This window comes from Eulemur rufifrons, chromosome 4 (genome assembly GCF_041146395.1).
Source record: "Eulemur rufifrons isolate Redbay chromosome 4, OSU_ERuf_1, whole genome shotgun sequence".
NCBI classification, from domain to species: Eukaryota; Metazoa; Chordata; class Mammalia; order Primates; family Lemuridae; genus Eulemur; species Eulemur rufifrons.
Genome location: NC_090986.1, coordinates 19,691,300 through 19,704,881, shown reverse-complemented (window position 1 = coordinate 19,704,881; position 13,582 = coordinate 19,691,300). Strand labels below are relative to the sequence as shown.

Below are 13,582 nucleotides of genomic sequence, written 5' to 3'. Positions count from 1 at the left end.
ACCCGAGGAGGGAACAGCAGCCAGTGATCCCGAGTAGGCAGGCAACAAGAGCACCTCCTAGAAAAAGACGAAATCCTCTTCCAAGTGGGGGACAGTCAGCCGTGGGCCTTCGGGGGCTGCTGGCAGCCAGAGCAGCTCCAGGAAGAAGAAAAAGTTCCGCTAAGCACCCCAGGAAGATTAGAATGGACACTCCCTGTGAGGAGGGGTAGCCCATACCCCACAGTGACATTTCCCACCGCAGGTCTCACACCCCAGTAAAAACAGCACGCGCACACACACACATACACACACATACAAAAGCAAAAGATTTTAACAGACACGTCACCAGAGGAGATACATGAATACAAGTGGCAAATAACCATATGAAAAGAGGTTCAACGTCATTGGTCACTGGGGAAATATAAACTAAGACCACAGTGAGCTATAATGCACCCATAGGATAGCTATGATAATTTTTTAAAAACTGACAATACCAAGTATCGGTGAGGATGCAGAGCACCCAGAACTCCTGTGCATCGCTAGTGGGAGTACAATATGGTGTAGCCCCTCTGAAGACAGTTTGGCAGTTTCTTATAAAGGTAAACACACATTCACCATACGACTCAGCCATCCCACGCCTAGATATTTACTTGCGAGAAATGCAAACTTACATTCACGTAAAAACCTGTACAGAAATGTTTATAAATGCTGTATTCATACTCACCAAAGATCAGAAATCACCCAAATGTCCTTCAACGGGTGATAGATAAATAGACTATAGGACATCCATACAGTGGAATATTACTTAGCAAAAAAGAGGAACAATTGCAAATGAATTATGCTGTAAGTGCATCATGCTGTGAAAGGAGCCAATCTCAGAAAGTTGCATGCTCTGTCATTCCATTTATAATACATGAGGTTCTGGGAAAGCAAAAACAAACTATAGGAACGCAGAACACATCAGTGTTTGTCACGGCTTGGAAGTGGAGGAGAGGTTTGACTAAGGGGTAGTACCATTCGGGTGGCCATGTAATCTGATTGGGACAGTATTTATAAATCTATTATTAGATACTTGTTAAAATTCATAGAATTCTATGCCAAACAGCCAATTTACTGTAAGTTTCTAATAAGTTTTTAATAAGAATGAAAAATAATAAATTGGGAAAAAGTAAGAGTAGGTCTCCTATTCACTTCAGTTTTGAACCCCATTCCCCATTCTCCTGTCACGACAATAATTTCTGATGTAGCTTTCACTAGTTAGCACTAAAACATGAAATAACACAGTCAGAGTATATGATTAGGATGACATCTATTAACTTGCTAATATAAATGGTAAAGAAATTAGCTTTCATTTTTCACCTCAGCTCCAGTGTGTTTCACGTTGTTAACATTTATCATATTTATGTTTCTGTGTTTTCCATGTGCTAGATTGAGTCTAAAAAACAGACCAATAAACAGGATTTTCAATATGACAATATAAATATTATTCACAATATAATAAAAGTGGGATCAGGGCCAGGAACAGTGGCTCATGCCTATAATCCTGGCACTCTGGGAGGCCAAGGCAGGAGGATCACTTTCGGTCAGGAGTTCAAGACCAGCCTGAGCTAGAGCGAGATTCGGTCTCTACTAAAAATAGAAAAATTTAGCCAGGCCACCAGTAGTCCCAGCTACTCAGGAAGCTGAGGCAGGAGAATCACTTGAGCCCAGGAGTTTGAGGTTACAGTGAGCTGTGATGATGCCACTGCACTCTAGCCAGGGTGACAGAGGGAGACTCTGTCTCAAAAACAAACAAACAAACAAACAAAACAAGAAGTGTGCTCATCCTGAAATGTTACTTTCTATCCTTGAAAATGTATTCCTGTTAAAACTCTCTCATTACCTGGTTGGCCACTTCTCCTCCCCAACCCTGGGACCCCTTCCTGCCTCAGCCTCCTAGAGATAGGAAATGGGTGGGCTAGATGGGGGCTGTCTTTTAGGGACGGGGCAACATCTGGCTTTGGTCCCTCATTACTTGAGCTCTAAAGCTTCTGGAGCAAGGAACACAAGGCATGGCTGCCTTCTCAAAGGGAAGGGTCAGTACCTATCTTAGTCCCTGCTGAATATTCCGAAGTATCATGGAACTAGGTGATATTCACAAAGTCCTTAGAACAGTACCTGGCATGTATAAACACTGTGATCAGTAAGTTCTTTTAGGTGTGTTCTTATGAGTGAGTGAGCAAGGGCAAAGCTAGCATTGCTGATTTTCTGCCTTTATTCTCTAGAAGTGTTCTGTAAACATCTTGAATTCTTTTTTTTTTTTTTTTTTTTAATTAAAAGGCAGCATTGCCCAACTTCAGTTACAGGTACTGTGACCTAGAATAAATTATTCCATAGTTCAGTTACAAAGCAGTTCCCAACATTTTTGGCACCAGGGAGTGGTTTCCTGGAGGCCAATTTTTCCATGGATGGGGGCGTGGGGGGTATGGGGAGTAGGCAGAGCTCAGGAGGTGATGCCATGGATGGGGTGCAGTGGTAAGGCTGTAAATATAGATAAAGCTTAGCTGTCTCCAGCTACTCACCTCCTGCTGTGTGCCCCCCTTCCTAAGTTTCCTGGAAGACAATTTTTCCATGGATAGGGAGGGGGTTGGGGGGACAGAAAAGGGGCGGAGCTCTGTGCCTTTTCCTTACAGGCCATGGACTGTACCAGGCTGCAGCCCAGGGTTTGGGGACCTCAGAGGTACAAGACAGATGGTTTCCTGTTTCAGATTTGTGAATACCTTTAATAAGGTCATCAACGTCACCGTGAGTGGGAAGGTTTATGAAGATGTCACCAGTTACAATGCCAGCAAGTATCAGTTTTTTCCTTCTGGCATGTAAGTACCTATACTGAACTCTTTGCTTCAAAGTTCAAAGATTTCAAGTTTTTTTTCTTTCAAAAATACATTGAAGCTTTAAGGCCGGGCGTGGTGGCTCACGCCTGTAATCCTAGCACTCTGGGAGGCTGAGGCGGGTGGATCGCTCGAGGTCAGGAGTTCGAGACCAGCCTGAGCAAGAGCAAGACCCCATCTCTACTAAAAATAGAAAGAAATTATCTGGCCAACTAAGAATATATATGGAAAAAATTAGCTGGATATGGTGGTGCATGCCTGTAGTCCCAGCTAAGAAGGATCGCTTGAGCCCAGGAGTTTGAGGTTGCTGTGAGCTAGGCTGATGCCACGGCACTCTAGCCCGGGCAACAGAGTGAGACTCTGTCTCAAAAAAGAAAAAAAAAAAAAATACACTGAAGCTTTTAATACCAAGAGGGTTAGCCTATATTGTTCTTTCTTTTAATAGGCAAAGCCTCACAATAAACTCAGCAGAGATTCCAACGCAGTGTCCACGTGATTTCACATCATTCTACCTTGGGTTTGGCAGTGCTTACACCTTTGTGATCAAAAGGAAGGTGAGTGACTCCCTGCAGCGTGTCCCAGGTGCTACTCACAGCACTTAGGACACAGGAATGATTTAACTAGAGTACTATTAGGGTCTGTGTCTTAAATGGGCTCACAATTAATTCACCACTAACTCTTTTCTTTTTTTTTTTTTTTTGTTGAGACAGAGTCTCACTTTGTTGCCCAGGCTAGAGTGAGTGCCGTGGCGTCAGCTTAGCTCACAGCAACCTCAGACTCCTCGGCTTAAGCGATCCTACTGCCTCAGCCTCCCGAGTAGCTGGGACTACAGGCATGCGCCACCATGCCCGGCTAATTTTTTGTATATATATATTTTAGTTGGCCATATAATTTCTTTCTATTTTTAGTAGAGACGGGGTCTCACTCTTGCTCAGGCTGGTCTTGAACTCCTGACCTCGAGCGATCCACCCGCCTCGGCCTCCCAGAGTGCTAGGATTACAGGCGTGAGCCACCGCGCCCGGCCCACCACTAACTCTTTAACATAGACTTAAGTTAACGATTAGAACTAAATTAAACAGACTGACTTCCTTTGGCTAAAAGTTCATATTGAGCAGTGTCTGATGCTCCCTTATACACTGTGAACATGGACTTTAGAATCTTGTAGTTCAAAGGGATGGCAACGTTTTAAACAAACCTAATCTACTCTCTTATTTAAGAGGAAAATGCTATTGAACACATTCTCAAATCCTACAAAGGCTGTCCCACCACAAACATAAAATACAGTGTTGTATATTTATGTTGAAAATGTGTACTTACTTGATAAATCACATCACATAAGCCTAGAAAGTCATACTCAACTGGCCTGTTTAAAAAAATTTTATTTTGGCCGGGCGCGGTGGCTCACGCCTGTAATCCTAGCACTCTGGGAGGCCGAGGCGGGTGAATTGCTTGAGATCAGGAGTTCGAGACCAGCCTGAGCAAGAGCGAGACCCTATCTCTACTAAAAATAGAAAGAAATTAGCTGGCCAACTAAAAATATATATAGAAAAAATTAGCCGCGCATGGTAGTGCATTCCTGTAGTCCCAGCTACTTGGGAGGCTGAGGTGGGAGGATCGCTTGAGCCCAGGAGTTTGAGGTTGCTGTGAGCTAGGCTGACTCCACGGCACTCTAGCCAGGGTGACAGACTAAGACTTTATCTCAAAATAAAAATAAAAAAAAATTTATTTTAGACGCCATCTTGACTTTAATTTCTTTTCCCTCTTTTGCCTTGTTGGCATAGGACGATGGCTGCCCCGAGGTGAAGGAGTTTGAAGATATTTCACCCAACACAGTGAACATGGCTCTGCAAATCCCACAGTATTTCCTTATCACCTGTGCCGAGGTGGCCTTCTCCATCACGGGACTGAAGTCCTCATATGCTCAGGTCTCTTGTTCATCGTTTTTACCACCCCTCTGCCATACCCCTGCCTTCAGAAAATGCTGGTGCAACATAATTTAAATTGGGCATAGCTGTATGTTTATAGTTTTAGAAAGTTTTAGAAAGCATTAGGGCATCTTCCCCAAAACAAGGCCTTTGAGATCACCAAGTCTTGTCTTTACTGAATAAGAACATTACTTGGGGAGCAGGGGAGCAGAAGAGCGAGGGAGGCAGGAGGGAAGACGGTGGGCAGGTCCACGGGAGTAGGTGCAGGGAAGAGGGGATGTGGGGACAAAAGGAAGGAGGTGAAAGGGAGGAGAGGTGGTGCTGGAGGTGAGAGGGAGAGGCGGAGGAGGAAGAGAGAGAACTGGGGGAAAGAATTGGTGAGTGAGAGAGATGAGAAAGGGCAGGAGGAGGAGGTGAGGGGACAGAAGATTGGAGGAAAGGAGCTGGTGAAGGAATGAGAGAGGTGATAGGGATGGAGGGGAGGCAAGGAGGAAAGAGAGGAAACTGGGGGAGTAAAAGAGCAGGTGGAGGCATGAAGGTGAGAGGAAAAGTGAGATGGGAGGGGAGGTGGAGATGGGGAGAGGGGAGGGAGGAGGTAGGAGGAGGGCGGTCAGGAGAAGAGCAGAGAAGAAGGAAGTGGGAGAGGAGAGGGAGAGAAGAGGGAGGAAGCTACAAGAGGGAAAGCGGAAGGAGATAGAAAAAGAAATGGTGTGGGAAGGAGGTGAAGGGCAGGAAGTGAGGAAGGATGGAAGGAACGTGTTGGGAAATGGAGAGACAAGACAAAACGGAAGGGGTAAGGAGTGGAGGGAGAGGGGAGGTGAAAGTAGGTGGAGAGAGAACAGGAGAAGGTGTATTCATGGACACTTTGCACCAGCGCGATTTCACCATGCCTGTTGGCAAGACGCACTGATCTGCACAACCCTCCTGTCGCCTCAGTAGCGCCAGCTCCTGGCCCTCCAGTTCAGTGAACTGTTTACTGAGTGCCGTGTCTGTTCCTCTGGAGTTTAGCCAGTCTCTTATAAACCTGGGGATCCTCACAGTGCAGTGAGCAGGACCGGGGGCTTTGAGGATATTTGACCAAAGAAGAAATCGAAATGGCAAGTGTCACCCAGCCTGCAAGTGAGTGTAAAAAGACCGATGTTTGGAACTAGGGCAGCTTCCACTCCATCCCGCAACAATGATAATATCACAACAGCCATTAGCAATGTCCCCTGGATCCCTCTGGCCTCCCCCAGGGCAGACTTGGTGCTGCTTGGGCTCCTGGAAAGACAGTTGTCTTTCTTGGAAACCTCGGAGACTTCTCAGGCAGGCCTGCCCAAATGCTCAGGTCTGGGCTCAGACTTCTCCATGGGGAGGCCTTCCCTTCTCTCCCCAGTTGATATTTCTCGTAGCATTTTCTGGCCTTTTGTAGAGGCCGCAGAGGGGCAGGCTGTATCCCCAGGGCCTGGCCCAGAGCTAGGTAGAATGTTTCATGGCCATAAATTCCGTAAGTGCCACTGCTGGTGATGCCACTTTGAAGCTCCGCCCAGGAAGAGGTAGAGTCTCTTTTTCCGCCTGGTGAACCCGGACCAGCCCTGTGACTGGTCTTGACCAACAGAACATGGCAATAGTGCGGCTGCACAAGTTGCAGAGCCTAAGCATCCAGAGGCCTGGCCCAGTCCTTCCTTTGCACCCCTGGAATGCTGCATGATACTTAGAAGTAGCCCCACAAAAAAGGGGCACATGGAGAGAGAGCCAGTCATCCCGGCTGTCACAGCTGTGCTCAGTCCCCAGCCAACCCTTCAGCTGAATACAGACAGCAGCATGAGTGACTCTGGTGAGACCTGCAGAAGAACTGTCCAGCCAACCCATAGAATAAGGGAAAACAACAAACTGTTACTTTGAGCTACTACATTTTGGTGTAGCTTGTAACAGGAACAGATCACTGAGACACCCTTCAATCCTTATGTGTTGAATGAATGAAGTGAATGAACGAGGGTGTGAAATTCTCAGAAAAGTACAGTGCAATCTGCTGAGTAACAAGTTTTGAGTGACCCCCCCCCCTCCTTCACAGCAAGGCCAGACCATGTCACTCCCTCGCAGAAAACCTAAGAGTGGCCCCCACCATTGCCCTTGGCATTGAGTCTTGGGATTGCACTGTGGCCAACAAGGTGTAAAAGGGACCTTGCCAATTTCTCTGACCTCGTCTCTCTCCTTTCCTCCTTCTCAGAACTCTGGCCACTGTGGATTCCTTTTCGTTCCCAAGGGCTTGGCTGTGTACTTCTGTCCCTCTCAATCAGTGCTTCTAGGTGAAGGCAGTGGCACCTCCAGTGTTATTTTGAACTATTGGGGCAGGGGGGATATTTTTATTGTCATAATAGGAGCAGGAATGCTAGACATGCTGTAAAGAGCTGGACAATCCTGTATAACAAAGAATTCCACGTGTTGCCACGTGGCTGGACATTTCTGGAGGTAAAAGAACCTACTGCAAATGATCTGAGCCCAGAACCAAATCTGCTTTACATATAAACAAATGTATTTTTTTCACCATTTTAATATCACCAAAATTTCCAGAAATGTACCTATCATTGTAATTCAAGGGAAAAATGTATTTTGTCTGGAACTTCGCCAAATACCGTTCACAGTTTCAGATCTGCGTTGCCATCATTTACCCAGCCATGATATCTGATTCGCCACAGGGCACCCCTGGTCAGTCTGCGTCTGTAGCTGTTGAAATCCAAGGGATCCTAATTTTAGGTTCCAGCATCTGACTGCTTCATTGTGTCTGCTAGTGTGTAATCGTACCTGTGCATATATTTATTGAAATAGAAATTACAAATTATACATTATAAAAAAAAGAATATTACTTGGTTCAGCTTTGAGAGTGCACATGTCCACGTGTGTCCGTATTCCCACGTCATACACTGGAGATTGAGAGTCCTGAGGAGAAAGTGTATTAAGGACACTCCAGGGTCCTGAGAGTCAGCAGAGTCTACGTTCTGAACCAGCCACATGGCACCAGCTGTGCACAGAAGTGCTGGTTTACAGGCCCACGTCCTCATTATCTTTCAGGTTCCCTAGAGGCCCAAGTCCTGTCCCTACACTGTCTCAAGGCTAATGAGGCCAGGTTTGTTGCCACCCACATTAGAGCTTAATGTTTGAACTATTTTGACAAAACTGCAGTCACAGTCATTGTGTCCCACAGTGCCCAGTCACTTCCATTTTTGAAGTAAAGATGGTGAATGTGACTTAGACAATCCCGTTCTGTGATAACCTCACAGTTACAGAAAGGAGGTGACTGTTATACAGGTGACAAGAGTCTGCAGAGAGATGTTGGTGAGGTGGCAGGAAAGCCACCCAGGGGCAAAGTTACAGCCTGGAGAGAAGCCGCCATTGTGGGGAGGAACACGCCGTGCTCATGGCTTTGCTTGGAAACTCTTCTTCAGAGACAGAATGAGTTTGTCTGTAGATTTGTCCATTTAACTAAGAGGTCAGCTTGGCAAGGATGTGGAGAGTGAGACGCAGGGGCTCTTGTGTGCTCCTGCGTGAGTGTCTGGCTGTGTTGTTACCCAAGCGATGAACCTCTGTACCTTTAAACCAACCTGACATCTCACATGCATTTGTAGGGTAGACTGCTTAATGAAATGAACCGGTGAGTTGTGTTCTCCTGCTCTGAGGCCGACATCTAGACTGGGATTCTCTTTGCTTTGCTTCCTCAGGCTCCTTCCAACATGAAGACAGTGGTTCAAGCAAGTTGGCTGCTGACGGTGGCTGTTGGCAACATCATTGTGCTCATCGTGGCAGGGGCAGGCCAGTTCAGCAAACAGGTACCGGGTGGCTAGGAGATCGCATGTACCCCTGTCTCGTCTGTCAATACTAATAGTCATCATGACCCTTCCTAGCTGTTTGCATGGTCTACAGGGCCATTTGGGCCAATGGCTGGATAAAGCTGCCAGGCCAGCCCCATAGGGCTGTCACCAAACAGCCTATGGCAGTGTCTGCTGATTCTTACTGTTTCCACTTGGTGTTATATAGTTGGTCATTGCTGTACTCTGTTTTGTGCTGCTATAAAGGAATACCCAACACTGGGTGATTTATAAAGAAAAAAGGTTTATTTGGCTCACAGTTCTGCGCGCTATGCAAGGAGCATGGTGCCACCATCTGCTTCTGGGAAAGGACTCAGGACACTTTTATTCATGCAAGAAAGTGAAAGGGGGGCAGGTGTGTCACATGGCATGAGAGGGAGCACCAGAGGAGGTGCCAGTGTCTTTTAAACAACCAGCTCTCTGGTGAACTAAGAGAGCAAGAACTCACTCACTGCCATGGGGAGGGCACCAAGCCATTCATGAGGGATCCAACCCCATGACCCAAACACCTCCCACCAGGCCCGGCCTCCAACACTGGGGATCAAATTGCGACATGAGATTTTGAGGGGCCAGATAGCCAAACTGTATCAGTATTTGACGACCAAAATAAACAGATTGGGTTAAAGTCCATGCACCCTTGAGGGAACATGGAGTGGGTAACTCACAATATCTTTTTAATAAAATTTAGTGATCTGATTGTTTTTAGAAAAGCAATATAAGGCCGGGCATGGTGGCTCACACCTGTAATCCTAGCACTCTGGGAGGCCGAGGCGGGTGGATTGTTTGAGCTCGGGAGTTCGAGACCAGCCTGAGCAAGAGCGAGACCCCATCTCTACTAAAAAAATAGAAAGAAATTAGCTGGACAACTAAAAATATATAGAGAAAAATTAGGTGGGCCTGGTGGCGCATGCCTGTAGTCCCAGCTACTCAGGAGGCTGAGGCAGGAGGATCACTTGAGCCCAGGAGTTTGAGGTTGCTGTGAGCTAGGCTGATGCCACGGCACTCTAGCCCGGGGAACAGAGTGAGACTCTGTCTCAAAAAAGAAAGAAAAAATAAATAAATAAAAGCAATGTAATGTGTACTTGTGATTTAGTCAGTGATAATTAGTTATATTTTTTTCAATTAAAAAAAATGTACATGCACCCTTATGTGATTTACTGCCAAAAGAAACATCTCTCCCAGCTTCAATGAGCGCAGCTTAGCAGCCCCAGAGCAGACACATTATCCATAGACTTTCGTAACACCTGAAGGTGAAACCATTCTACAGGTGGTTGTAATTTTTTCCAACTACAATAAAATGAGGGTTTTTCTGATATTTAGACTCTTTGCTCCGGCGCTGCAGCAGATCTGCCTCGTAAGGGAGCTGCCTTATCCCAGCCGTTTCATTACTTCCTGCACCGGGTGCCATCAGAGGACGTGCTAATGCCGTGTGCTCATGAGCTCCAGGTGTCTCCAGGGGGTGACACAGGGATCTTGACACTGTTCAGCACATTCTTCTTCCCTCCAAGGTGCTGCTTGGTGTTCTCTTGGGCCTCACCCTTCCAGGGGCAGCCACGTGGCTGAAGGCTTGGGATTTCTGGAAATTCCCTCTCATCTTCCCAAAGTCTTTTGTTGCTGTGCCCCAGTGCTATTAGGAAAATGTCATTTATGTTGGAAAAGCTGGCCATACTGTATCTGTATTAGTCACTTATCAATTTTCCATAATGTAATTTCAAATCACCTTCCATTGGGACATAGCAAGATAAATACACACAATCTATACATTATTATGACCTGTATTATTTTTGTGTTTTTTTTTCCTTGCTCCCACTCCAACTCCAAAGTGGGCCGAATACATCCTATTTGCTGTGTTGCTTCTGGTCGTCTGTGTAATATTTGCCATCATGGCTCGATTCTACACTTACGTCAACCCAGCAGAGATTGAAGCTCAGTTTGATGAAGATGAAAAGAAAAAGAGCCCAGAAAAGAGTAACCTGTATACGATGTCGGGGCCCATGTCAGAGACGCAGATGTGAAAGCCAGGAAGCAAGTAGAGAAGGACTGGGCCCAGCACATGCCCTGACCTCTGTCCCCAGGTGACAGGACAGACACCCCATGGATGGCCCCAGGTGGAGAAGACTTCAGAATTGGCAGCCAAACCATGAAAGCTGTGAAGCCAGCAATGAATCTAAAACTCTGCAAGAAGTCTCTTTTTTTTAAACAGTTATTTAAAGCGCACACACACACACACACACACACTTACTTTCGCAACCCTGAGAAGATACCCTGCATTTGTCTCCTTGCCTATCACACAAATGAAGTTGTTTTGGACTAACTTAATTTTGCAACAAAGTTCCATATTGTTTTCCTTTTAACACATTTCTGAAAACTCTGCTAAATGAGGCAGGAACCAATGCCAAAAGTCAATTTATAGGTTGTAGAATGGTCTATGATAAGTACCAGCTAGTATTATCTGGTAACTTTAACTTCAGTTTTTTTATTTTGTTTTGTTATTCCAGTCTCTACCTCTTTTTAAATTATGTATAACTCAACCACTTCAGCGAAAGCCAGTAATGATTTTTGAAGTGTCAATGGTATGAAATAAATTTCTGTTCTTAAGAGTAAGTGTTCATGTGTCTGTGTAAGAAAACTTTAACATGTTATGGGATTAAAAAGCAGTATATGCTCATTAGAATTTCATAGGAAGTTGATAAAAGTATTAACAAAAGCAATATGCACATAAGAAAAATCCCAGGGACATGAAACATCAGGGTTTGTTTCTCCCTGGTCCTGTTTTTCCCCGGGCTGGACAGACAGATGGATAGATAGGTAGACAGATAGAAAGAAAGACTTCTCTTTTGTGACTAGGATCATGAAGTGCGTATTTGTGAACCATCTCAGTGTTTCTCTCAATCCCTATCACATTTTTCTGCTGGAGCAAAACTTCTCCCAAAACATTATAAACACTTAATGCCTAGGACAAAGATTGGATAGCAAAAATAAAAAACGAAGAGTAAATATCAAAGAGGAAAAACAATGCCTAATTCATAGTGTAGATATTTATCATGAGGAATAAAAAGTTTAAGTAACTGGCCCAAGGTCATATATCCAGCAACTGGCGGAGCCAGGATTTGAACCCCCGCATGTCTGAGCCAAGAGCACGCCCTGTCTCTTGACTACCAGACTATCCTGTCTCCTCACCTGTGACAAAAAGCCAACCTGTGATGGCTAAGGCCATGGGGGGGGCAGGGGCGAGGCAGAGTGGGAGCTGCAGGGCCTGAGAGAGGCGGCTGTCCGCTGGGGGGCCAGGAGGGACCCCAGGCCTGACCTCGGTGGACAAGAGGGGCCGCGTGTGGGGAGCAGAGGCTGGCAAACCTGCTCCCAAGGACTACACAGGAAGGAGTGATCACGTGTGCCGTCTCAGAGCTCTCAGGGCTCCCGTGAGGATGCGGACCTGAGTTCTGAAGGCCCCCATTGCCAGTGGAGTCCCAGCAGGTGACTCCTCCAGCCAGGTCCTGGTGATCCCCTCTGGAGGTCACCAGTGTCTCACCTGGAGAGGCCGCCACCTGGGAGAGAGGAGAGGCAGGTTGGGGTTAGGGTTAGGCAAGTCCCTGGGCCTACACCCAGGACAGCAGAGAAATGGCGGGCTCTTTTATTTATTTATTTTTCTAAATGGTGGTAAAATACACATGTGATAGCATTAACATTTTCCTAAGGGTACAATTTAGTGGTTTTAAGAACATTGTTATTGTTGTGCAACCATCACCAGCATCTATCTCCAGAATTCTTTGCATTTTGCAATATGGAAACTCTGTCCCCGTTAAACATAAACTTCCTTTTCCCCCTCATCCCAGAGGCCACCAGGGTGGAAGAAATGAGAAGGCAATTCTCCTTCCACTTGCCTCCATCCTGGCTGGGATGCCCAGGGCTCATGGGCTTTCTAGAACATGCTGTGTGCCAGGCTCTGTCTCAGGCACTGATCCTGGGCAGTGAGCAGGGAGAGAGCCTGGGCCTCCAGGGCTCTCAGGTTCTCAGGTGACGACCCCAGCAGGAGGGTGGCTTTCTGTCTTGCTTCCATCGCTTCAGAACCACTCAGGTTTTCACTTGATGTTGTGTCTGGCACATTCTAATGAGACTCCTAGACTCTACACATATGTTTAATGACTCAAAAGGGGCCGGACACAGTGGCTCAGGCATGTAATCCCAGCACTTTGGGAGGTCAAAGTGGGAGGATCTCTTGAGACCAGGAGTTTGAGACCAGCCTGGGCAACATAGCAAGACCCTGTCTCTACTAAAAAAAAATAGAAAAAAATTAGCTAGATGTGGTGGTGCACACCTGTAGTCCCAGCTACTCAGGAGGCTGAGGCAGTAGGATCACTTAAACCCAGGAACTTGAGGCTGCAGTGAGCTATGATGATGCCACTACACTTCAGCCTGGGCAACAGAGCAAGACCCTGTCTCAAAATAAAAAAAAAGATTTAAAAGGAACAGGAACTGAATCTGGTAGGTTGTTATCCTGGTCTCCATGGAACAAAGAGCCACGCATTTCCTAGGCCTGAATGTTCTAGAGGCCAGTGTGAGGCCCTAAGAGCTTTCTAGTTTCTGGGAGTCAGAATAGGTCCCAACAGGCCTCTGGGCTTGGGAACTGTCCTATTCCTGGCTGAGTCAAGAAAAAGTTTCTATTTTATAGGTTGCTCCTCAAAAGTTCCCTGTCCCCATCTCCTCAGGAAAGAGAGGGAAAGGAGGCCCAGGCCATCTGTCCCAGAACCTGGCTGGCACATGTGTCCCCAGATTGGCAGTGGCTGGCAAGTGGGACAAGAGCCCCTTCCCCAAGTCACACCCATGGGCGGAGAGAACACTCGACTGCCAGCTGCCCTGCTCAGCCTGGAGTGTCGTCTCAGTAAGTCACTGGTAAGGTCATGGGTCTGACCTGAGTCGTTGGTTCGGTTTACAAACCTGGAAAGAATTTGTTAATAGGTCCCAC

At 46.4% G+C, this 13,582-nt stretch overlaps 1 protein-coding gene across 1 annotated transcript in view; it reads left to right on the top strand.

Annotated features, from left to right (window-relative positions):
• Window positions 1-10,832, top strand: part of SLC15A1 (solute carrier family 15 member 1) — a 66,491-nt gene extending 55,659 nt beyond the window's left edge. The window contains exons 20-24 of the mRNA XM_069467591.1: window positions 2,727-2,834; window positions 3,295-3,403; window positions 4,631-4,774; window positions 8,473-8,580; window positions 10,443-10,832. Coding sequence (XP_069323692.1) covers window positions 2,727-2,834; window positions 3,295-3,403; window positions 4,631-4,774; window positions 8,473-8,580; window positions 10,443-10,634 — 661 coding nt within the window. The 3' untranslated portion in view covers window positions 10,635-10,832. The remainder of the gene's footprint in view (window positions 1-2,726; window positions 2,835-3,294; window positions 3,404-4,630; window positions 4,775-8,472; window positions 8,581-10,442) is intronic.
• The last annotated feature ends 2,750 nt before the right edge of the window (window positions 10,833-13,582 follow it).